Source organism: Pituophis catenifer, unplaced genomic scaffold (assembly GCF_029215685.1).
Source record: "Pituophis catenifer annectens isolate HBS135680 unplaced genomic scaffold, rPitCat1.0.hap2 SCAF_2, whole genome shotgun sequence".
NCBI classification, from domain to species: domain Eukaryota; kingdom Metazoa; phylum Chordata; class Lepidosauria; order Squamata; family Colubridae; genus Pituophis; species Pituophis catenifer.
The window spans coordinates 94,555,816-94,580,215 of record NW_027256882.1 but is presented as its reverse complement, the minus strand read 5'-3'; the positions used below and the strand labels follow the sequence as shown (position 1 = coordinate 94,580,215).

The 24,400-nt window shown below is 37.6% G+C and overlaps 1 protein-coding gene across 1 annotated transcript; it reads right to left on the bottom strand.

Moving 5' to 3' along the window:
* Nucleotides 1–2,900: 2,900 nt before the first annotated feature.
* Nucleotides 2,901–24,384, bottom strand: FAM114A2 (family with sequence similarity 114 member A2). Its single transcript, XM_070933855.1, has 15 exons — nt 24,332–24,384; nt 23,720–23,828; nt 19,820–20,013; nt 18,507–18,606; nt 17,042–17,137; nt 16,470–16,582; nt 14,081–14,215; nt 13,749–13,907; nt 13,176–13,305; nt 11,195–11,274; nt 8,594–8,722; nt 8,250–8,389; nt 6,030–6,102; nt 5,083–5,136; nt 2,901–3,818 (listed from the first exon to the last, which is right to left on the bottom strand). The coding sequence occupies exons 3-15, from the start codon at nt 19,997–19,999 to the stop codon at nt 3,717–3,719; spliced, it is 1,491 nt and encodes a 496-aa protein (XP_070789956.1). The 5' UTR covers nt 20,000–20,013; nt 23,720–23,828; nt 24,332–24,384; the 3' UTR covers nt 2,901–3,716.
* Between the last annotated feature and the right edge of the window lie 16 nt (nt 24,385–24,400).

Genomic DNA, 24,400 nt, shown 5'->3' with positions numbered 1-24,400 from the left:
AATTTGTGCAATTGGCTTCTTCTGCTACATTTTGTTCTGCTTACCCAAGCCTATTTCATAAAACCCATTGTATTGTTTTTGAGCAGTTATTTGAACAAGAAGTGATGGGCTCTCTTTCATTTCTTTATTTTTTTATTTTATTTTTTTATTTTTGATTTATATGCCGCCCTTCTCCGGAGACTCAGGGAGGCTTACAATGCGCTAAGCAATAGCCTTCATTCTTTTGTATATTTATACAAAGTCAGCTTATTGCCCCCACAACTGGGTCCTCAATTTACCTACGTTAGAAAGGATGGAAGGCTGAGTCAACCTTGAGCCTTGGCGAGATTCGAACCTGCAGTAATTGCAGGCAGCTGGTCTTAATAACCAGTTTAATAACAGGGTGCCTTAGACCACTGTACTACCATTTCTTTGATACTGAATTATACAAATTAAAAAAAAGACTTAAAAGTTCATTGAGTTCAACCCTTACTTGTGTTGAAACTACAAGATCCCTAACAATTGGCTTAAAGCTGAGAATTTAGTTTGCAAACTATTTCCTTAGATACAGAGTTGTCTTTTGTTCTGTATAATCCAAACTTCTCAATGTTATTTGCAGAAGCATAAAACTTTGTGAGAATTTAACTGTCACTAATCTCATCCCTTTCTAAACCCAATGGAAGATGATCAATGGGTTTTAAAGCAATGTTTTTCAAGCTTGGAAACTCTAAGAGATGTGGACTTCACTCCCAGAATTCCTCATCCAGCATGCTCCAAAGCCTTATACCCGTGATGGCAAACCTATGGCACGCATGCCACAGGTGGTACGCAGAACCGTATCTGTGGGCATGCGAGCATTGCCCTAGCTCAGCTCCAGCACGCATGCATGTGCCGGCCACCTGATTTTTGGCCCAAGCCCACCGGAAGTCAGGAAATGGGCTATTTCCAGCCTCCGGGTGGGGGAGGAGGGAGGCAGTTTTTGCCCTCCCAGGTTCCTCTGGAGCCTGGGGAGGGTGAAAAATGGGCCTTCTGGGCCCACTGGAAGTCAGGAAACGAGCCGTTTCTGGACTCCAGAGGGCCTCTGTGGGAGTGGGGAAGCAGTTTTCGCCCTCCCCAGCTTTCTTGGAGCCTGGGGAGGGCAAAAAACAGGCCTACCGGGCCCACTATGCCACCGTGTGCCAAAAGTGGGGGGAGCGCAGGGGGGTCATGCACACATGTGTGGGGCGCATTGAATTATGGGTGTGGACACACATGCGCGCAAACCCCCCATGCTCCCCCCACTTTTGGATGCGAGGGCAAAAAGGTTAGCCATCACTGCCTTATCCCATGGAAAAATAGTGCAGAACAAAAACAGTACAGGGGAATAAAAATGGCAAAAGAGATAGGCATAGGTATTGAAGACATAATCCAATTAAATTTAGTTAAATGTACTCAGCATTTAAACATTTATATTTCCAAGTAAGCTTGCTTACTTCGGAGTATATTTGGAACTTGATTCCAAAAACAAGAACAGGACAGAGGGATGCATAACAAATAGTTCCAGCTTTCTTTTCTTTTGCATTTAAGTTTAATCTCAATAGTCTTAAAAATCCAAACCTGTAGTCACTTTGTTTGAAGATTTCAAGTTATGGTCTTGCTTTGTTCATTCACATACTGTCCTACAAATGCACTACATTTCTAATGTTACATTCAGGCCATTTTTATTAATTGGAAGTGCTATTTCTCTGTAGTCTATAACACGACTACAATTCTATAATCAAATGCAAAGTATTTCACAAAATCTATGACTCATTTGAAAAGATCTAAAAATGAAACAAGGGCTGGGCAACTATTGGAGAAAATATGCAATTGTTCCATTTGAACAGATAGCTGCTCTCTTCTATTAGAGTAAAACAATATGGTGGAATCTGCATTTTAAGTTTAAACATAAACTTTACACAGGTAGACAAACAAAATGCATGTTCTCTGCCCAATATACTGTATATTCACCACATATGCTATCACTCCCACTATCTTAAACAATGCAGATTTCTTCCGTTCAAGAATAAGCAAGAAAATGTATGAAAGCAGCACTTGGCAAAATATAGTTTTGTTGACCTGAACATTAGTAACTGTCGGTATTCAATGGTCAACCTATTTAATAAGCAGCCATTTCCTTATTGCATCATAAGACATTTATTCTCTGTATACAATATACATATTTAGAATAGATAAAATAGACTCTTTGCTAGAAATTAAACTATCTAAAAAGCCTAATTTATTTGTAAAGTTAAGGGGTATTTTTTACTCTGTGTGTGTGTCTGTGTGTGTATGTACGTACACATATATGTGTTTATATATTTTTAAATACACATATGTATGTATATCTATATAATGCATTGTTCCAACATTCCTTGCTAATGCTACAATATGGTAATAAAGTAATTTAGTAATTCTAAGACCATCAAGCAACCAGGTGGAAATTTAGAATCCCAGTTAAAACAAAGACAAGCTAATAAATGTAAAAGCACGAACATTCACTAAAGTAAAACAAGTTGCAATTCATCTTTTTTTTTTCTTTGCTGAAGTGATATTTGAGTCACTGTAATCATAGCAAGCTGCTTGTTCAAAACATAAAAGTTAGTAGAATTTCCCTGAGCAGATTCTAGGAAGAAACAAGTAAATAAACATATACATTATAGAACAAGACAAAATTGTACAACGTTAACAATTGGACAAAAAGGACAAGAGGAATTTGTATTCTAAAGTCTTTAGAGTTATGATATGAAGAATTAAATCAGAGTTTGGGAATTCAGGCAAAGTTCCGGAACCTGAAAAATTATTTTCATAGAAGTGAAATATATATATATATATATATATATATATATATATATATATATATATATATATATATATATATATATATATATATGACACTGAAAATCTATTGACTAAGTGAGGTCTAGCAAAATGTGTTTATTTAAATGTCAAATGCTATTACGTAAAAGTGTTTCTTTAAAAAACAACCTAAATCTCTCTCTAAACTAGCACTAGTAGAGAGTGTACATCAATAAAAGGTCAGACCATTAATTTGTCTAAAACCTTTTCACACCTGAAGCATAATCATACTTACTGGGGAGCAAGTCAAGTTATATAAATGGCCCTTTTTCTCCTTTCAAATAACCCTCAGAGATGCAACCTTAGCCTTAAACCTTTTTAAAAAGTTTTTTACCCCCTTTGGGATCTCCAGAACTTAGAATAGACAATTGAAAAATCATTCACATGTCCTGAAACAAATCTTATTTTCTCAGTATCTCTTTGGAGTGCTAGGCATTTTTACTTAAACTAGCATTTCAATGTGAGTATAATGCAATTTGCAGCAGTTACTGACTCCAATAATCTAAGGACTCATGCCATGAACATTATTATGCTTGCCCTATGAGTCTTTCCTTCATAATGCTCTTATCTCAAGGAGCATAATGCAGCGGGTCTAAAGAGCAGAAGCACATAGGACATTATCCAGCAAAATGACAAAGATAAATTGTATTACAAACTTCCTATGCTGCCTATAGATCATCTTGTCTACGTAGGTAGGTAACTACATCATGTCCTTTCAGCATCTTATCCTGGTCAGTGGAAAATCACAAGTCAACACATCTGTCTTAATTTGTATTAAAGATGCTTTCATCTTCTTATGGAACGAGGGAACTTCCATTCAGGTCCATTGGAAGTGATGTTCCAGTTTAGTCAGACTTGATTTATTGCTGAGATAACTCTTTCTGAGTCTGGATATGCGAGATCTGCAGCACTGGCAAAAGTAGTTGGAAGGCATCTTGGATATAAGAGGCACTGTTGGAAGCCTATAAAGGAAAATGAAAAGGCTTGTCAAATGAATAAAGAACATTCATACATTCTAAAGATCAGAGTTTGGTTGGCATCTGTCTCTAATTAATTGCTTTAGTAAAATAAATAGTGACGAATAGGTATATAAGTAATTTGATTGGGACCTGGGCATATTACATGAACAAGTTGTTCCATATTCACTTAATGCCATCCATCTATTTCTTAAAACCCTTTTTACATTATTTCAATTTTGTTCTAATCTATGGGAATTATATAATTTTTTCAGTTGGATGGAGATTGGAGAATGGAATATTAATCTTCATTGTTACGTATTTAGTCTGTATAAGGTTATGCTATGAAGATAAGGAAGTGTTTTGAAACCCTAGCCAAAGCCCTTTGCATAAAAGCTCTACATTGCTCATAATCCTTAGTATCTAGGGCAATAAATCATGCGGCACTATCATATTTTAATAGAAATATGCAAAGTGTTTCAAGTCTGAACTGCCATTTTGAATATTTGAGCAAAAAGTCCAGATCACATGTTCGAAGACATTTGTCTTCCTGAGTTCAGAATAAAATTTGACTGTTTTAAGCTGCAAAAACTAATTGTTCTGATCACAGAAGAGAGTTCTAAAATGGATTGTTCTAACCTAAATTGTGTTATATGTTTCAAATGTTTTATTTCTTTGATTTGTTCATCCCAAGTTGGATAGGATTGTTTTGTCCCAAGCAAAAGAACATCCCAAAACATTTGCCACTTTATGTACTCCCCTTCCCTCTACACAATAGAAGTTCAGAAACAGGTACTATGAACCAAATACAGGCAGTCATCAACTAACAACCTTTTATTTAGTGACCATATGAAGTTACAATGGCACCGGAAAAAGTTATTTATGACCAGTTTTCACACTTACAACCATTGCAGCATCCCCATGGTCACATGATCAAAATTTGGGTGCTTGGCTTGGCTGGCGTGTATTTATGACAATTGCTCTGTCCTGGGGTCATGTGATCAGTATTTATAATCTTCTCAGCTGGCTTCTAACAAGCAAAGTTAATAGGAGATTCGCTTAACAACTGTAGCAAAAAAGACTGTAAAATGTGGCACAACTTATTTAACAACTACCTTGTTTAGCAACAGATATTTTGGGCTCAATTGTGATCATAGGTCAAGGACCACCTGTACTAGTTTCACAGCTATATCAGGCCAGATATCAGGCCAGGTGTCAAAATATTTTTCTCAGAATCCATCCCTCGCAAGCATTTGTATATGTAACTGACCTCCAAAAACACTCCTGTGATTAAAGGGTTGAGCACATCAGCCTTCTCTTCCACCTGAAAAGATTCAACGTATTAAGTTACATTTGAAAACCAAGCTGAAATAAGAAAAATCTTGAAGAGAATACAAGCTGTGTGTATTCTCTTCAAAACCTTTGATTTTTAATCAGTTAAATAATGTATTTCCCCATGGCTCAGAAATGAATCTGTGTAATATTCAGAGTCAAGGTGGGAATGATGCTAAATATCTGGCATGGATCCTCTCATACTAGTAATGTGAGCATCTAAAGCAGGGGTGTCAAACTCAAGGCCCACAAGATGGATCCGGCCAGCGGGGTGCTTAGATTTGAGCATGCAAGAAGGGGCAGGAAAGGAGAAAGGGAAAGAGGAAAGAAAGAAAAAGAAGAAAAGATGGGAAGAGAGGGAGGGAGGGAGGGAGGGAGGGAGGGAGGAAGGAAGGAAGGATATAATGAGACTGAGGGAGGGTCTCAGGGAAGTCCTGCCTTGGCGCTTGGCTACCACAGTGCCCTCTGGACATGAGTCCCATGTCACACCCACCATGGCCACGCCCACCATGGCCACACCCTCCAGCAGTCTGAGGTCAAACACAATCCTGATGCAGCGCTCAATGAAATTGAGTTTGACACCCCTGATCTAAAGCAAAATAGAGGAAACAACTGATATGACGAAATCTATGAAAAAGTCGAACCCTAGTAACCATTTCTGATTTATCTGGGGGGGAAAAAAAATCTTTTAAAAATGGTAAACGCTAACGTCTCACTAATAAAACGAAGTAAAATACTTTACTGATTGTAGCAGTTACAGGAAATAGCAGGACACCCTTCTTTGAAATAGCATAAAACAAAAACAGTAATATGTGTCCTGTAGGCTGAATCTTTCTATTTTCTCATAAAAAGCTTTTTACCGCTAGACATCATAGAGCATCTTACCCCTGCAGTTGTTAAGCATGTGGCAAATTCTTTCGAGAGAGATGACAATTCTTTGCATAGCATAATCGTCATTCTAAAAAAAAAAAAACAATACATCATAAATAAAATATATATCTTTTTTATTTCTTTTACCATGTATAGGACTAAGGATGATCTACAAGCTTTTAGTCAGTCAGTCTCTAAATATCCTGCATAATTTGCAACTAGTATGCCTGGGATCCTACTAGAGGTATGCTCTGATTTTGCCATAATGAGCTGATTTGAAAAATACATGAATAGAAAATCAAGCCTTTCTAAAGCAGGTTCTTGAAGGGATATGAAAACATAGGAAACACAGATTCCAATTAACTTGCAAATATTTCCTTTAGCTGTGTGTAGAAAGAAGGAAAAAAAAGGCGGTGAGGACAGGTTTAGCTTCTAATCAGCGTCAATTCTTTCTGTAGGGTTATTAAATTGATACACTTTCTGGGAAAGATGTTGAAAAAAGAATGGTGCAAGATTGCTGCATTATTTAGTGCTCTTGGGGGGAGGGGGGTCCTAGGTGCTCTGATCATGGCTGTTTCCTTGCAGACATTTCAAACTAGCTAACATCATCAATGCTAATCAGTGCACTAGCACTGATGACGTTACCTAGTTTGAGTAATGAAATGTCTGCAAGAAAACAACCAAGCTCAGACAGCACCAAGGACCTCTCATTTAAACCTACAGCTACAAATATTCTTTATCATTAGAGTTCTTTATTACTTCTTTTTCCTGGAACGAAGAATATTTTTTTAAAAAAATACTGATGCCGATGAGACCCGAGAGGGTGTTTCTTTGAAAGCTGCTCACCCATGATCCTCCTATTGCTGGTATTGAGCAAAATTTTAAAGTCTTTATATTGCTTTTTATTTTGCACTTAAGCCCTATACCTGTTTAGTAGATTTCCAACAAAAAAAAAAGACCATCTTGATATGTACTGTTTTCATACAAATTTTACAGAAAGGAACAAAGGAACATAAATGTCTCTTTCTGGGACAAGTAATTTTTAAATATGTTATTGCACCCAACTACCTGAACCGATTCATTTAAAACTTGTCAGATTTCAGTTTCTCAGAAAGAGACTCAGGATATATATCCCCAAATACCCAATTCTATCAGGCAGAAAACTATTTACTGTACTGCCACTTCTCATTTACCTCACGATTACCTCAGTGATCATTCACAAATACGACAGTAATAAATGGTAATTAAAAATTCATTTTCTAACCCATGCACACATTTAAGACCAAATTTTGGGCATCTGACAATAAAAGTCTTCACTGTAGAACTGATTAAGACCTGGTCAATTTCACCAATGGGCCAGAGGATTCTAATCAACTAATTAAGGACACGGAGCTGAGCTTGTTAATTTGGGTTAGCGAGTTTCAAGGAAGCACTGAGCTATGAAGAAATGCAATTTAGGAAGAGACACCTTGTTTAAGCAATCTCTCTGCCTGTGAGGAGGCAAAAAAGGAGGGAAATGGGTCAGGCACAGGACATTGTACAAGATAACTTTATCTGAATCAGATAGCAGCCAACGAATTTAGCAATGTCTCTCTCTCTCTCTCTCTTCCATGTTCATTTAGCAACCATTTCATTTAATGACTATTGGAATGGAACGCTAACCAATAAATGAAGAGAGGGTGTACTCATTTCTAAATTTCCAGTGATAGATAGTAAGACATGGAGACTTTGATTGCTGTATCAAAATTTTAGATTCAGAACATGATTAGAACTGGGCACTCTCTGACTGCTAGAGATAAATCAGGCTGTTTTTCAGTGTGGCCTCCGTTCTATATGCCCCTTCCTCATCTCATTCATCTATTATTTTGACCAATCACTTCCATTACTAAAGAGAAATAAGAAGGTTCAACTGAAGGAAAACATTCGAATATGTGCCTTGAAAGAACTCTATAACCTGTTGGAGCCATAAGCAAGCAGGAGGAGGCCTGTAAACATGGTAGTAAGAACAATTCCTATAGGAAGTACTGGAATGCTTATAAACTTAAGACTTTCCATGGCATTGTGTTATACTAGATATGGACATACAAAAGTAAGGAATTGCATAGGAGAATCTTTGGGCTTTTATTCCACTGCCCTAAACAAGACTGGTTAGCAGGAACCAGGTATTTGTTAATCTTTTTACATTTTTTTAGAAGAAGGGAAAGAAATAGAGAAGACAGGCATGATTAATCTTACTGGGAAAGGGTTTTTGCTCGGATTATAGCCAACACATCTTCTTTTTGCCCATGAAGAACCAATGCTGCAGTTTTGTGGAACATTTCAATGGAATAAGCTGTCAACTCAGCCAGGCTTCTGATTGCAACCGTGTGAATATCCTGCAAAGTTAAAAATGGATATTATTCTATTTTGTTTAAAAGAGGAAGCCATGACATTAGTTTCACATCCAATTCCACCCCCCGCTCCCCCCAAAGACTTCATGCAGAGATCATAACTTGAGTATGAAGGGCTATGGTGATAACTCTTCGATGGGTGTATCCATTTAAACTATACTGCAGCGTTCTTTTGATTACAATTATTACCTCCACTGACTTTTTATTCTCAGTATCTCCTGGGCCCACTTCCTGGTCTCCTTCTCCTTCATGCTGTTCTGCTTCTTTGACCACTTGCACGTTGAGGTTTTTAACTAATTCATGAGCAGAGTTCCTTGCCTGCCCAAGAGGGGGGAAAAAGAGATACATCAACAAATTGCTGATCAGGAGAATGCCCCTATCCAGTCTCTGCAGGGAAAAAGTAAAAGATCCCAGTTCATAATTGTTCCCAAGTGATGGTGATAACAAAATGTCAGAGGCCTGATACATGGCAAGGAAACTGATTTCTTTAAAGAAATACCGTACATTATTTTCCTTATAGCGGTATGGGGAATGTTGAGCCTTCCAGGTACGGCTGAATTACCAGCATCCCCCAGCCAATATGACCAGTGACAATAGATGCCAGAGAGAATAACATCTATAAGTCTTCATGTTCTTCATTCCCAATTTGTAGCAAAATCTCAAGATAGCATCATGTCCATGAGGAGAGTGCAAACAGTATATCTCCACCACAATGCATTTCCCTATAAGTAAGTGGTCACTATTCATTGATTACATGAATTGCTCCCTGCCTTCCCAATTCTAGCCACTGGAAATCACACACTGCTTCTATCTGTGCAATGCCATTATGGTTTTTCAGTCATAGTGGTATAGAATGAAGCATTTGGAAAATAGATGTGTAATGCTGCAACATAATGCTGAAATCTGTAATCTTTCCCATTCAAGACTGAAACAGCTCAGTCCCATTTTTTACTTCTTGTTTGTCGGGGGAAGGGTACAGTTTAGTGATTGGGTAAACATGTACTATATAAATATAAGCAAGTGTTTAGATTAACATAAAAGATATAATTTTATTCCTGTGGCCTGGGAAACTCTACTCGCCCACCCGACCAAGCCAAGATGTTTCATACATCTAAAAATGTATATAAGCATTTAATCATGTAATCTCATGTATAAGTATGTGCAAGATAATTACAAAGATATATGTATTTATAAGCTTTCCAAATCAGAGGAATACACCAGATTTTTTTTAAAAATCAGACAAATAACATTGAATGGCAATTGAGTCACAGAGATTTATCCCAAGTGAGATACACAAAAAGCCCTAATCTCCAAACTGAACAGACAATATAGATCACACTATTCAACTGCTTCAATGTGATGATTCTTAACCAAATTGGCAATTACAGATCAGAGTCAATCTGTATAGCTCTGCTATAAGCACCTAGCTTGAATTAATGAAAACTTTCATGAATCAAGAAAACATCAATTGCTTTTAGCAAGTGAATGTTTTAAAAACAGTATTTTTTTTCTTTCTTTCAGCAATTAACACCATACTATATATTGACATAATACAATGCAGAAATTGGAATTTTGCCATTCTCTCCTGGAAAACAGCGCCACTTACTGTTTGTACACATTACTACAAGGAAGTGTGTTGTTTAATTTTGAAATATTCTGACTGGGAAAAGTCTACTTTTCAAGAATTTTAAGACTGAATAAAATCTAGTCATTTTGAATTGTGCCATTTGAAATATTTCAAGCACCACAACTGTACTTTCTGTTTTGTGCTTGGGGTGGCAGATGCATGAACTACAATCCCCCTTATTTCTCTAGCCCTCTTGTAAAACACAAGGGAGGAGGAGCCAGCCCTCAGCATTGTTTCCTATGGGTGAAATCAAAATATTTCAGGTTTTTTTTTTTTAGAATACTTGAACAATTCTGACTTGTATTGCAGAATAGAATAGAGCAGAATATTCATATGAAAGTTCAGGTACAGCTGTTTTGTTTGAAACTCAAAACAAAATGTATTTTTTGTTTCATTCTACTTCTATTAATCTATCTTCTTAAAGAAAAAAATACTTTGATTATTGCCTTAAGCTACTCTTTAAACTTTACCATATAAAACTTATAAAAGATAACAATCCAATACCCAGAAATTAAGTTTAGTTAGCTTAGATTCTGGATATTTTAAAGAGCTGCAACAATATAACACTAACGGAGCCAGCTTGAAGGTTTTATTTATTTATTTGGCTTGTTTGCCACCCATCTCGCCTAGAGCTATTGGAAAAAGATGTCCATTACTGAAAAGCACTTCTAATAGTTGATAGTCTCTCTTCTTCTTTTTATGCCATATCTGTCATCGGACGTTGGAGATCATGATGGTGATCCTATTCTTATCAACAGCACGAAAAAGTGCTACTGAGTTTTGTCCAAAACAGTCCCTTAGATTTTGAAGCCAAGATGTTCTTCTTCTGCCTGAACCTAGTTTGCCTTCAATCTTCCCCTGGAGGATTAAGTGAAGTATGCCATATTTTTCCAGGTGTCGCATCAAATGCCCAAAATATTCCAACTTTCATTTTTTAATGGTTTTGATGATTTCTCTTGCTTTCCCAGGCAGAAAGTCTCTAAGTTATAAAATCCTTCAGTTGCTGTTATCACTAATTATTAATCAATTTAATATAAACTAATCAAAATAAAAATTTGAAGTTAGTCTAGTTAGTACAAGTTACTACAAATTTCAGAAGCCCAAACTACATCCAGAACAACTCTACACATAATCTTAAAAGCTAAAAACAAGTATTTACTCACTTGGAGCAATTTAGCCGGTTTTAGAGAGATGCGCAGCTGTGAAAAGAGTATGCCCACTTCAATTGTGAAATCTTCGTCTTCTAAAAACAACAGGATGTAGTTTGTGTATTTTCAATATAATTACATAAAGGCTTGTTTGTTGTTTTTCATTACCTAGGTGGGGCATATCTCTGTTCTTCAGAACATGAGCACATTTTTTAAGAATCTTTGTGATCGAAAGATAGGGGTCTCTAAGATGCTTTCTAAAGGTAATAGGTACATGTCAACAGCTGTGCAACCAACATAATACTAGCAAAATAATGGAACAAGCATGAGTGTTTTTTGTCTTCTTCTTTTTCACCTACAAGTTGTCTGATTTATAGACACAGGAGCCATTATAAATCTCCTCCCTAAGGTTCCAATCAGCCACTGTGACCACTGGGTTTCTCTCTACATTATGTTAGTTAAGGAAGTCCCATGCTATCATTTTTATCAGGTTCGCCTGATACGCCAGTTGCACCCCTTTCTGGATCGGGACTCTTATGCACGGTCACTCATGCCCTCGTTACTTCCCGCCTGGACTACTATAATGCTCTCTACATGGGGCTCCCCTTGAGGAGCAGCCGGAGGCTCCAACTGGTCCAGAATGCAGCTGCGCGGGTGATTATGGGGGCGACATGGCGCTCCCATGTAACACTGCACGAGCAATGAGCTGCACTGGCTTCCGGTGGTCTTCCGGGTGCACTTCAAGGTACTGGTTCTCATCTTTAAAGCGCTCCATGGCTTAGGGCCTGGGTATCTACGAGACCATCTTCTGCCACCGATAACCTTCCACCGGCCAATACGCTCCCACGGAGAGGGTCTCCTCAGGGTGCCGTTGGTCAAGCAATGTTGACTGGCGACCCCCAGGGGGAGAGCCTTCTCTGTGGGGGAACCCACCCTCTGGAACGAGCTACCCCCAGGGATATGACTGATCCTGGACCTCCGTACTTTCCGCCGGGCGCTGAAGACTTTCTTATTTCAGCAAACCAGGCTGGCTTAAAATTTTTAATTGGTTAATTTTATGGGTAAGGGGTTTTAAATTGGAGAAGCCAAATTGATTTAATTATTTTTAAAATTATTTTAATTTTCATATTGTATGTATTTTAATTCTGGCTGTTCATCGCCCTGAGTCCTTCGGGAGAAGGGCGGTATAAAAATTTAAATGATAATTATTATTATTATTATTATTATTATTATTATTATTATTATTATTATTTGGTCATTTATTTAAATGTACAGGTAATTAGCCAGTACTCAGAAGAACAGAGCCTTAAAACATAGGTAGTCCTAGACTTACAACTATTCATTTAGTGAACCATTTGAAATTACAGCAGGACTGAAAAAAGAGACTTATGACCGTTTTTCACACACTCGCTGCAGCATTCCCACAGTCACGTGATAAAAATTTGGATGCCCGGCAACTGGCATGTATTTATGACAGTTGCAGGATCATGGGATCACATTTGCAACCTTCGGACAAGCAAAGTCAATGTGGAAAGCCAGATTCACTTAATCACTGTCTTACTAACAACTGCTGTGATTCACTTAACAGCTGTGGCAAGAAAAGTCATAAAATGGGGCAAAACTGTCTTTCTTAGCAACAGAAATTTGGGGCTCCATTGTGGTCATAAGTCAAGGCCTACCCGTATGTAGAAGCTTTTAATACCCCTTATTTATTTCACTTGATTAATGAAAAGCTAGAGCCTCTAAAATATAAGCATTAATGACTGAATGCTACAGAATGTTAGAAAGCTTCCTCACCCACATCAAGAGCAGTGGTGGGATTCAGCCAGTTCGCACCACTTCGATAGAACCGGTTGTTAACTTTCTGAGCAGTTTGGCAAACTGGTTGTTGGAAGAAATCATTAGGGCAGAGAACCGGTTGAATCCCACCATTGATCAACAGGTATTTATATACTATTGCACGGCCAGTATTCAAGTGTTGGATCTGCCAAATTACCTCTTTTTTCTTCATCGTCATCTTCATCGTCATCAAATTCAGCTAATGAAAACGCTTCTTTCAGCTTTTCCAGATCTTCCTTTAAAGTAGCAAACTCCTCACCAGAAAGTGTACTTATAACAGATTTCACCTGTTTGAAAAATACAATGAGAACTGTGGATCCGGTAGTTTCATATGTGATATGAGAAATACAGCAGGAGTATTAAAAAAATAGACCGAGTAACAAAAAAAAAATGCTTTTTGGAAAATGGGAGCAAAAGGCAAAAAGAGTTTCCATATACTTGTGCTTCCATATCATATAATGGAATTGATTTTCTTTGGACCATCCCAGTTAGATAATACCACCAGGAAATAAAAACCCTTTTTTAGGCCTCTTATTTAAAAACACACTGACCCACTTAAAGCAGAGAGAAGGAATTGATGACCACAGGAAATCTTTTTTCCTGCTTTGATTGGCTTTTATTTACTGGTGCTGCAAAGAATCTGTAAATGGATTCATCTCCCAGAGTTTCTATAGATCCCTATTCTTATTCTTCCTCAATTATAATATATATATTGCTTAAGGTCATTTACCTTTGATTCACTCTCTCTGGAAAGCATCTCTAAGGCTTCCAAATGAGAAAGCCCCTGAAACTCATCAAAAAGCAATCCATAATGTGCTTTCTTCTCTGTCGTCATGGAAACCTCAGCAGCTGTCTTCTGTTGTTCTCTTTCCTTGGCCTCTCGCAAGACCTACAAATAAAGAAGCTGAAGTGTGACAACAGCAGCATAAAAAAAAAAGCATGGAGAAAAGGTCGCCGGCTATAAATTTGGTGCTAGGCTGTGAACTGTTCTGTTGATTAATAATTTGTTAATGAGAGGATCAGAAATTAATCGTTCCCAGGTTTCGTGTGGGAAATCCATACCTGAGATAGTGTGGAATTTCTGTTCATCAAGCCTTTTGTTTTCTTAAATCCAGGGTCACCTTCAGCTATCACATCCATAGTCTTTTTACCAATGTATTCTAATGCATCCAGACTTCCACTTATAACTGTTTTGCCCTTTAAAAAAAAAGAGTTTTGCACTTTTTAAGATATGGCTTTGAAAGAAAGAAATAGTTTTATGATAGAGATATACTGTAAGTGCACATTTGAACTTCTAGAAGCCAAATGTTCAAAATACAGGATTGATTTATATCATTTTCCTTGGAAACAAGGTAGCAAAGCGGGACACAAATAAATAGTCGTAAAAATGTGTTGACAGAAAGCAAGCATTTCCAGAGTATGCATTTATAACTCTTGAATTGGCTACATAAAAAAAGGCTCAGCTATGAGTGTATACCAACACTCAATTTTACTCTGCCTCATTTCAGATCAGCCTAGCAAAGAACAACATATCTTGGGTTTCCTCACTGTGTGGATTATTGCAATGCATTCTATATGGGGCTTGAAGACTACCATAAAAGTTCAGCTGCTACAGAACAGAAATCTTCTACGCAAAATAAGGCCTTGTAATTTGAAGGGCCATCTCTCATTGTTTCTTCTCATCCTGTAATATCAGCCAGAGTTGTCTTCTCTGGATACCATCCATTAAACAATGCAATCTGATAGAATCCGTGGATAAGAGCTGTGGTGGGGCAGATGGGTAGAATGCAATATTGCAGGCTGACTGCTGACTGCCAACAGTTTGTTTCTAACCAGCTCAAGGTTGACTCAGCCTTCCATCCTTCCGAGGACAGTAAATGAGGACTCAGATTGTTGAGGGCAATATGCTGACTCCTTAAACTGCTTAGAGAGGGCTGTAAAGCACTGTGTGAAGCAGTATGTAAGTCTAAATGCTATTGCTATTGCTACCTACTAGATAGGATTTACTACAGTACTTATCCGGAGAGCAGCATTCCCCCAGAAATTCAAATGGGGGAGATCCAAATGGGAGATTCACATGTTTTCTTTAAAAATGAGTCTCGGAGGATCTATCTTATTTCTCAGATTTGGCCTACAGTGAGTTGTCGGCTGCTTTTGTGAAAGGTTCTCCTTTTTTTTTCTGCTGTTGTCTTATCTTGCATTATTTGATTTTCAATTTATATGCTACTCAGACTCATTGAGAAGAGGGGGGTAAAGATACAATAAATAAGTGGGCTACTGTTAATAACTATTTTATCCCATTCTGTATTTTAATGATTTATGATTATTACATCTTCAGTATATCCTGACATTAAGATATATCTTACTTCATGAGAATTTCTGTTCAGAAAACCAAGTCATAAAATAACATGAAATTATAACAACATTCAAACACCAGTGCTTTGTAAACACATTACATCTTCATCAATTGAAGAATTTGCTAAAGTTCAAATGGCCAAGATTAGTTTAGTCTAATTCTTTATGATAGGAAAAAGCTTGTAATTCAAGACCCCTAAACAGGTCACAAATAATTTACTGGCAATAAACAAAGCAATTATTAAAGATAAAAATAAGAAAAAAACTGCATCCCTGATTGACAATGTAATGAACCTTCACAGAGCCAGGGAGAAAGTTGGAGAAAGAATCCAAAGTCTGTCAGGGAAGCAGCAGATGCAGAAGGAATATCTGCTAAATGTAGCCAGGACGGATAAGGTTACAAAGAGACTCGAAACAGCCAACTCTCTGGGATGTAAGGGGGAAAGAAGGAAAAACACAGACAGACTAGCAAGGTTCTATTATTATAACCCATCTCAAATATGTATAGTTCCAGTCTTTGGTGACATCTATTTCCTGATCTGGTCTACTTTAAAGGGCTGACAGCATAAACTGAGGACACAACAAGATCAAAAATACATACTATATTTTTCCATCTATAAGATGCCCCCATGTATAGGATGCCCTCCACTTTTCTTACCAAAGATTCAGAAATCAATATTGTAAAGATTAAATAGAAGACATTTATTTTGCAAAGTAAGACATTCGCTTACCAGTACTGGTTTTTTATTTTTTTGTTTTCTGACATTTTTATGGGCTCAGAATACTCCAACATTACTGCTCCCTGTCACATCTGGGCCCTGGCTACACGTTCTCTGCCGCATCAGCTGACATCAGTTACATAAGGCTCATGATTGGAGGAAGCCTGTTAGCTTGTCTCTGCAATCGGAAGTTTTGCTCGTGAGGCTAGTTTGCAGAGATAAGGTATCGGCAGTCTTGCAACCACGATTCTCCTCTCAGACCCCCACCCCCACGTTGAAGACGCCTTCCATTTTAAGGTAAATATTTTTAAGAAAAAGTATCGTCTTATACACGGAAAAATATGGTACGTTAACATAACCCTTTCAATTTCACTCACTGTGGTCTGAACAGCAGAAGAAATGGTAGAAATCATTCCAAAAGCACCACTGAGAGGTGAGGGATTTTCAGTCTCTTTCTTGTCATCACTTACTTCTTCAGAATTGTGACTTTCTGAAACAAAAGCATTCATTTTTTTTAAGGGTTAAAACTGCCCTTGAATATTTCAAAGTATCCTAAACCCTCTGTAGGTATATAAAACTAAAGAGAAAAATTCTCTGACCCTAACCAGTAGTTCCTGCTGTCAGTTATAAACATCCATTTCTATCTAGACTGGTATCAAAAACTGAAACTCTGCCATCTTCACACTGCACAAAATCAAAGGTTTATCCAAATGCAGGCATAAATTTAATATCCTGAACAAAGTTCAGAAATACAAAGGTTGCAGGTGTTTTTCCTTCAGGATATACACATTTCTAAGATACCAGCAACAGCAATATTTCTAAGTCTTGTTCTTTGGCAGTAATATGATAGCCTGATGTTCAGCTTATCTGCCATAGAGTAAGAGATCCCTTCAAAGGTAACAAAGATCATTATATATAAAATATTTTATGTGCTAAGATAAGATCTGACCTTTTATTGCATCTCTGGCATCAGACGATATGTCAGTAGGGTTTGGGATCCCTAGGGATGTTTCTGCTTTTTCAATGACATTTGAGATTCCATGACCTAGAGAAAGAAGAGATAATGTTAACCCTGAGGAAAAAAAATAAGATGAATTGCCCAAGCAAGCAAAATAAAAATCAATAGGATGCAAAGAGATATATATTTTTTTGGCAGAGATGATTTTATTAACAGTCTTAGACCACAAATGTGTCTATAAGGAATCTATTAGTACCAACAACTCTATCTTAAGAAACTACATTAGTAAATAAAATTTGAGACAAATATAAATACATCGTGAAATTAAAACATCCAGACTTGGACCCACCAGTAAGACCCAAAAGAAACAATCAATCTCTGAGCTATAAATGAGATAGTCACTAAAATTACGTAAAACGTAACATGTAAAATTACAAAAATACGATTTCTAAAATTTACATGGAGTGTGATAATATCTAAAGTTGTATAAAATTTGGTAATATCTAAAATGACATAAAATACTTATTTAGAGCAGGAGCTTGACCTATCAAGGTCCAGCTCTTCCATGCTGCTACCCAAACTTAACCATATGCATTGCAATAAATGGCAGCTCATAGGCCAGGACAGAACAATCAGGATCACTAATCAGAGGAAGAATAAATCTGTTTTGAATGGCTCGACAAAAGGAGTAACAAAGAAGAATGTGTTCTGGGGTTTCCAGAGCCAAGGTGCTGCAAGGATTAGAATGCAGTATTGCAGGCTAACTCTACCCATTGCCAAGAGTTCAGTCCTGACCAGCTCAAGGTTGACTCAACCTTCCATCCTTCTAAGGTCAGTAAAATGAGGACCCAGATTGGTAGGGTCAATATGCTGACTCTGTAAACCGCTTATATAACTCTAAGTGCTATTGCTATTTCAGCTCTCCTGAACCACACTTGTACTATTTTATGTTTGTCATCTAACACTGCAAAGGGAAAGGCATGACAAAAGAAAAATTTCCTATGGTTGTGTGACAATATGTGACAATGCATTTATTGATGCATCTATTGATGACAGGAAGTCCTCTTAGATTTGCCTGTATTGTCCAAGCAAGCAAAATAAAAGTCAATAGGATGCATTCTACTGTTTTGCTCAGTCTAGCCACTAGCTTAATCTCAATTTTATACGGTTCCTCTGTATTAGAAATAACATAAAAACCATTAAGAGCTTGTAAAAGCTATGTAGGTTTGAACTGGTTTGAGTGATGCATAATCAAAACACCAAGATATAGTTACTGTTCTATAAATACATATTTTTAAAAAATATTTTGATCTTGCTCTATATTTTTCTTTACTTTTCATAAGGTATTTTTGTGGTTGCCCCCATTAACCTCTAAAAGAAAAAAGAATTAGAAAAGAAAGTTCATTGGATTTGTAAAGTAGGTTCTATGAGTCTGCTATATTTTAGCTATCCTTACCAACAGTGGCCATTGTAGCAGAAGCACTTGAAAGCAATGATTTCCCCCAGTTTCCCCAATAACCCCATCCTATTTGGGTCTTCTCAATGGGACCTGAGACCTTAATAAAAGAGAACAAGGTAAGCAGTTATTTATTCTTTTTTAAATAACCAAACTATTAAAACTGATTTCTAGCAAAGGAAATATATAGAAAAAATAAATAATACATTTTTACATCACTATTTTACAGAACAATCTTTTCTTTCTGTTAGCAAACCTAGATGTTTAATGGAGAAAGAGCTAATAGATATTCAAATAAAAAATAATGTTCTGTTCCACATAAAAGGGGATTCTTATTACCATATTTTTCGGAGTATAAGAAGCACTTCCCCCCCAAAAGAGGCTGAAAATTTGGGTACGTCTAATATTCCGAATGTAGCTTTTTCAAAGCTTTTTTTCAGTCCTAACGAGGCTCTAGCAATCTTCCATGTTTTGCCTGCTCCCTCTAACTCTCAGCTGTGCTTTAGAAGCTTTTTTTTATCCCCAAACAGGGGATTAAAAAGCGCCCGCATGCTCAAAATCAGCAAACAAATGTGCTGAAGCTGACCAGACTAAGGACGCTAGCCAGATGAATACCTGGTAGGTAGATTTTTTTTTCCTATTTTCCTCTCCAAAAACTAAGCTGCGTTTTATACCCCGGTGCGTCTTATACGGTAAAAAATACGGTAATATAATATAAAGCATTGTTTAAAAACATTAAAGATATAGTTGTACACAATCCTCACATTTATCAATACTATGAAAAAAACTATTTGTATTTGTTAACTATATTGCGTTAATACAACTCTTCATCTCTTGTGAATCAATTTTGTCAAGAATATGAAAATATTCTCGTAATAGATAAACTGTATATTTATTTCTATGTTTCAGCGATTATAGTCACCTATGCAAGCAGACCTATAGTAACAGAATGGCTACAAATTGCTTTCAAATTAATGCCCTAAAATGTAAGGATATATAATTATATATATCCTTATATAATTATATATAAGGATATATAATTCATTTATATTATTATTCTGACCTAACTTGATTGCACATGATATATTTATCTTTCTTACGAGCTCAGAAGGAGATACAATCCAACTGCAGATTGAAATTGATAGATTCTGTTTAAATTACAGAATTAAAATAACTGACTTTTGTAGCCAGCACGCCCTCCCCCTACTCCCAACCCCAAATGTTTCACTTTGGAAGATAGAAAGAGTGAATATTTTAAGATAAAACTGAAAATTATTAACAGGTTTTAGCATAAATACTAGTATATTTTGCACCTGTGGCTGTTGTGCTGCACTGAGCTCAGTGGTTTTGGATTCTGATCTTTTCTGGGTCATCAACATAGGTTCGACTTCCTCGCCATTATTCTTGGTCACATCTTCATCCACTGCCTTCTGCACGTTTTCATCAGGTTCACCCACATCTTCTCTCAGTGGTTCATTTTCCATTTGGGACATGACCAAAGCATATCCTTGTTTTATAAGTAATTATTATAATTATTTATTTTAGCTTAATTATATTTTTAACTTAATTGAGTCCATTTGACTATTAAATAAAGCACATCAGTACAGCAAAACAGTTTGCAAGCTAATAAGTATGTAAAAATCAAAGCTGGCTGAGGAACTCTGGGAGTTCAAGTCCACAAGTCTTAAAGTTGCCAAGGTTGGAGGCCCCTGTATTAAAGCACATACATAACACAATCCTATGCTGTTTACTCAGAAGTAAGCATCTCTGATTCAGTGATTTGCATAGGGATATCGCTCAAGCAAGGTCAAAAATAATAGGCATATTAGAATAACTATTAGTTATTTCAACTCCTTTGAGAAAATATAACTATTTTACTGAGACTCTCTAGATTCATCATTTTATTCTTAAACAGCTAACTACTTTCCTCTCCTTTAAGCCAGCAGGCAGAGGAGAATAAGAAGAAGTTCTTTGTTTGGCATACATATAAATTAAATACCGTATTTTCCGGCGTATAAGATGACTGGGCGTATAAGACGACCCCCTACTTTTCCTGTTAAAATATAGGGTTTGGGCTTATACTCGCTGAATAAGACTACCCCTCTTCCAACGCACACCAAATAAAAATAAAAAAAATCAGATTTGATTTCAATATGGTAATTTTAATTCAAATGCTTATGACATGCAGGTACTTAGCAGGAAAACTGTCACTTATAAACATAAGGCTGTTTGTCATCAAACATGTAAACATAAAACAGTGCAATTGGATTAAATTTTTCCTAATTCACTCTAAAGCTGAACGGAAGGATAAGACAATAAACCCATGGGAGCTGCCATGCTGTTTGTTTTCTTAACAGAACTGGTACAGATACCTACAAGCCAGGCTGCCCATCTGTCAAGGTAACGGCCACATGTAGCGGCAAGAGGGCTATTTTGTACCAGGTTTTTTTCCCGTCACCCTGTCCTGTCATCCATGTCCTGTCACCCATGCAGCCTTGATGAGATTGGCACAGCTTCCCCTCAATGTTGTCGGCACTCCCGTAGCATCATCGGTCAGCGCCAGCAACTCAGATTCAGGAAGCTGTGCCGATCTCGTCAAGGCTGCATGCCGCTCAATGCTGGACCCAGCTGGTTGCTGTGCGGAGCTTCCCCCACCGTCCGACTTCCCCAGACAGCTGAGGCTCGCCATCACTGGGGGTCTGGGGAAGTCGGAGCATTGGTAATATCCACCTGGATGCCTGGGACGGTGGGGGAAGCTCCGCGCAGCAACCAGCTGGGTCCAGCATTGAGCGGCATGCAGCCTTGACGAGATTGGCACAGCTTCCCGAATCTGACTTGCCGGCGCTGACTGATGACGCTACGGGAGTCCCGACAACATTAAGGAGAAGCTGTGCCGATGTCGTCAAGGCTGCATGCCGCTGAATGCTGGACCCAGCTGGTTGCTGCGTGGAGCTTTCCCCACCGTCCCAGGCATCCAGGTGGATATTACCGATGCTCCGACTTCCCCAGACCCCAGTGATGGCGAGCCCTAGCTGTCTGGGGAAGTCAGAGTGTCGGTAATATCCACCTGGATGCCTAGGACGGTGGGGGAAGCTCCGCACAGCAACCAGCTGGGTCCAGCATTCAGCGGCATGCAGCCTTGACGACATCGGCACAGCTTCCCCTCAATGCGCTACGGCGCTCTCGTAGCGTCATCAGTCAGCGCCGGCAACTCAGATTCGGGTTAGAAATCTCTAGCAATGACTAGAGATGGTAGTAGCTGCTCTAACCGCTTCCGTCAGTCTGTCAAACCAACCCAGGTAGGCTTATGCCCGGCGTATAAGACGACCCCCGACTTTTGAGAAGATTTTCCTGTGTTAAAAAGTCGTCTTATACGCCGGAAAATACGGTAATTAGAATGGCTTTGAAATTGATTGGAAAGCAATTAGATAACAAAACAGATTATATTTTACAGCTGTGTTTTTAATAACACAAATAACTTTAAATGAAACATAGAGCTTCCCACATGACAGCAACTCTTAAACTCTACACACTTTTCTAAAACTAAAGAGTATTGTGAAGAGCTAAGTCATATTAGATACAATTACTCTTCCTAGTTTTGATCCCGCATACATGTGTGCAGCTTTATGGATAGAAATGTCTTTGTCCAATTTATTCTACAGTAGCAGTTCCAAATGTTTCTGACCATGGTGATTTATAATTGGATCATGACAAGTCATTCCACATCAAACTGAATATTTTCAATGCCCAGAGGTTTCAGCCCATAATGGCAAGAAAGCTATTAACCAAAATTTGATTCTAAAAACACATTGTTATATTGCTGAAACAATGGCTTCATATTTCTTTCAAGGCCCTATATTGGTTAGTGTTTATTTTTATGTGTTTAATTATTTAATTATAGGATTCATGATGAAGGAATCTTAATGTTTTCCACTTCTTTTTGCTTATTTAGATCGACTACCCAAGTTCTGCTACTGATCCGATGTTTAATTAAATACACTTATTTAGAATAAATAATACACCCAATTATTTGCATGGAACAAAGCAAGTTCTTGTCTTCTACTTCACACAGACTTTGAAAATCCTTTCATTAAGACAGCTATCTTGTGCCCTCGTTAGCTTTCCACCGTATTTAAATTAATATGAGCTTTTACTGTTACATATTCTGCACTTATTGGGCTATTGTTTTTTATTTTGTGTAGACGATCTGAAAATGGAAGAATATGAATAACTTGCATAATAGATAGCTACTCTATAACTCTTGAGACAAGTCTTATACAGCTTTCATTTAATATGTGGATGATGACACCATCCCAAGAGATATGTCAAGTTGTTTTAACACAAGAGTGGGAAAGTGTCAGAAGCATGAGCATTTGAGCAACAGAAATTGAAGGCCAAGGCTAGGATACATTATCATTTCAAGAAATACAAAAGTAAACGCATGAAACATTCTGGTTTAACTAGAAAATAATGTGCTTCTAATGCATCAAAAAGTGTGAAAAACCTTGGTCTATTTTGAGAGATAGTAAATGAACTGGTGTTTCAAGATAATTTATATATCAGATTCCTGTTTTTTCCTGCTTTGGCCCCCTTCCCCCCAACCTAACTGCAGCATAGGCAGACATATCTAAGAATAAATGAGAGACAAATCATAATTTCAAAGAAATAATTCCTTTTGCTTATTTGATACAGTGAGAATTACCTGTTTAGTGCCTTGCCCTTAATATATGAAATCATGCTAGAATTTTGTTTTTATAACAAAAATCAGAGTTAATACAATAAATTGGTGTCCACCACCAATCATCCCTCCCTTTTCTTTGCATTTCCTTCAGACAATCTTTCAGCATAGCATATGATGCCTATCTTATTTTCCAGGTCTGTGCTGTTATTATGCATGCTTACTCATAGAGTATCCCACTTATCCAAGTGACCTTTCAGCCAACTGTTGATATTTAGAGTATTACATCAGCGTTGCATAAGGTTCAAAAACTTTAGTCATACAACTTTATATAAGAAAGGCAGAAGAAGAAGAAAAAAACAATATGGAGAAGGGGATAAGTTTATTAAATGTGGCAATCAAGAGGGAGGAGGACGAAATAGTAAAGAGTAAGCAAAACGTGTAAGTAGGAGTCAGTAAAGACAAGTTTTAGCTACAAAAGCCACTTTTGTTCCAGGATGCAACCTTTGGTATGAAAAAGAACAGAGACACCTACCTGAATTTAGAGGATGGACTCCAGCCAAATTGTAATCACCAGTCCAAACTCAGCTACTTCTGTCGGATCTAAAAGGTCAAGATCTAAAACAAAAGAATCCTCTGGGAATCTGCGGGTAGGGCAAGTAAATACAAAAAGTCTTTTATTACTCTCTTTTTCTGACGCATATACACTCCAGCAAATCAACTTTTCTGTTGAAACACTGAAACAAACACTGAAGACTGCAACTACCATTCTCCCTAGCTAGCCAGAAGCCCACTGGGAGTTATAGTCCAGCCTGGTAGGGAAGGGTGGGGTGGTTCGAAATATATCCATCCCGAAGGGAAGATTTATTCCATTCAACTCGCGTGGATTTTAACTGGCATCATCACTAATGCAAATTTATGGGAATAAATGTTCCTAACCAGAGCAAAGCAGCAAAGGCATATAAAAAAAAGGCATTTCCAAGTAAGAAAAATACACCTTGTTATAAAAACAAACTCGAAGCGCAGGGACTGTCCTCTCCGGACTCTGCAGCTTTTTTTTTTCCTTCCCTTTTTCTCCACTGAAATATCACATCAGAAACAGCCACGTCTCTATGCCCCCCCCCCCCAACACGCCAGATTACAGTACCTCAACCATGGAGAGGAGGAAAGAGCGTCACTGAGCCGGAAGTCGGGTGATCTCGCTCTTTTTTTTCTC

What these genes read in the sequence shown, in the direction of transcription:
- FAM114A2 (XM_070933855.1), bottom strand. Translation starts at nt 19,999, where the DNA reads ATGTCCCAAATGGAAAATGAACCACTGAGAGAAGATGTGGGTGAACCT. An exon ending in TGCTACAATGGCCACTGTTG is followed by an intron (nt 17,138 to 18,506) that starts GTAAGGATAGCT and finishes TTCTTTCTCTAG; the next exon opens with GTCATGGAATCTCAAATGTC. An exon ending in CATGCTTAACAACTGCAGGG is followed by an intron (nt 5,137 to 6,029) that starts GTAAGATGCTCT and finishes GAATCTTTTCAG; the next exon opens with GTGGAAGAGAAGGCTGATGT.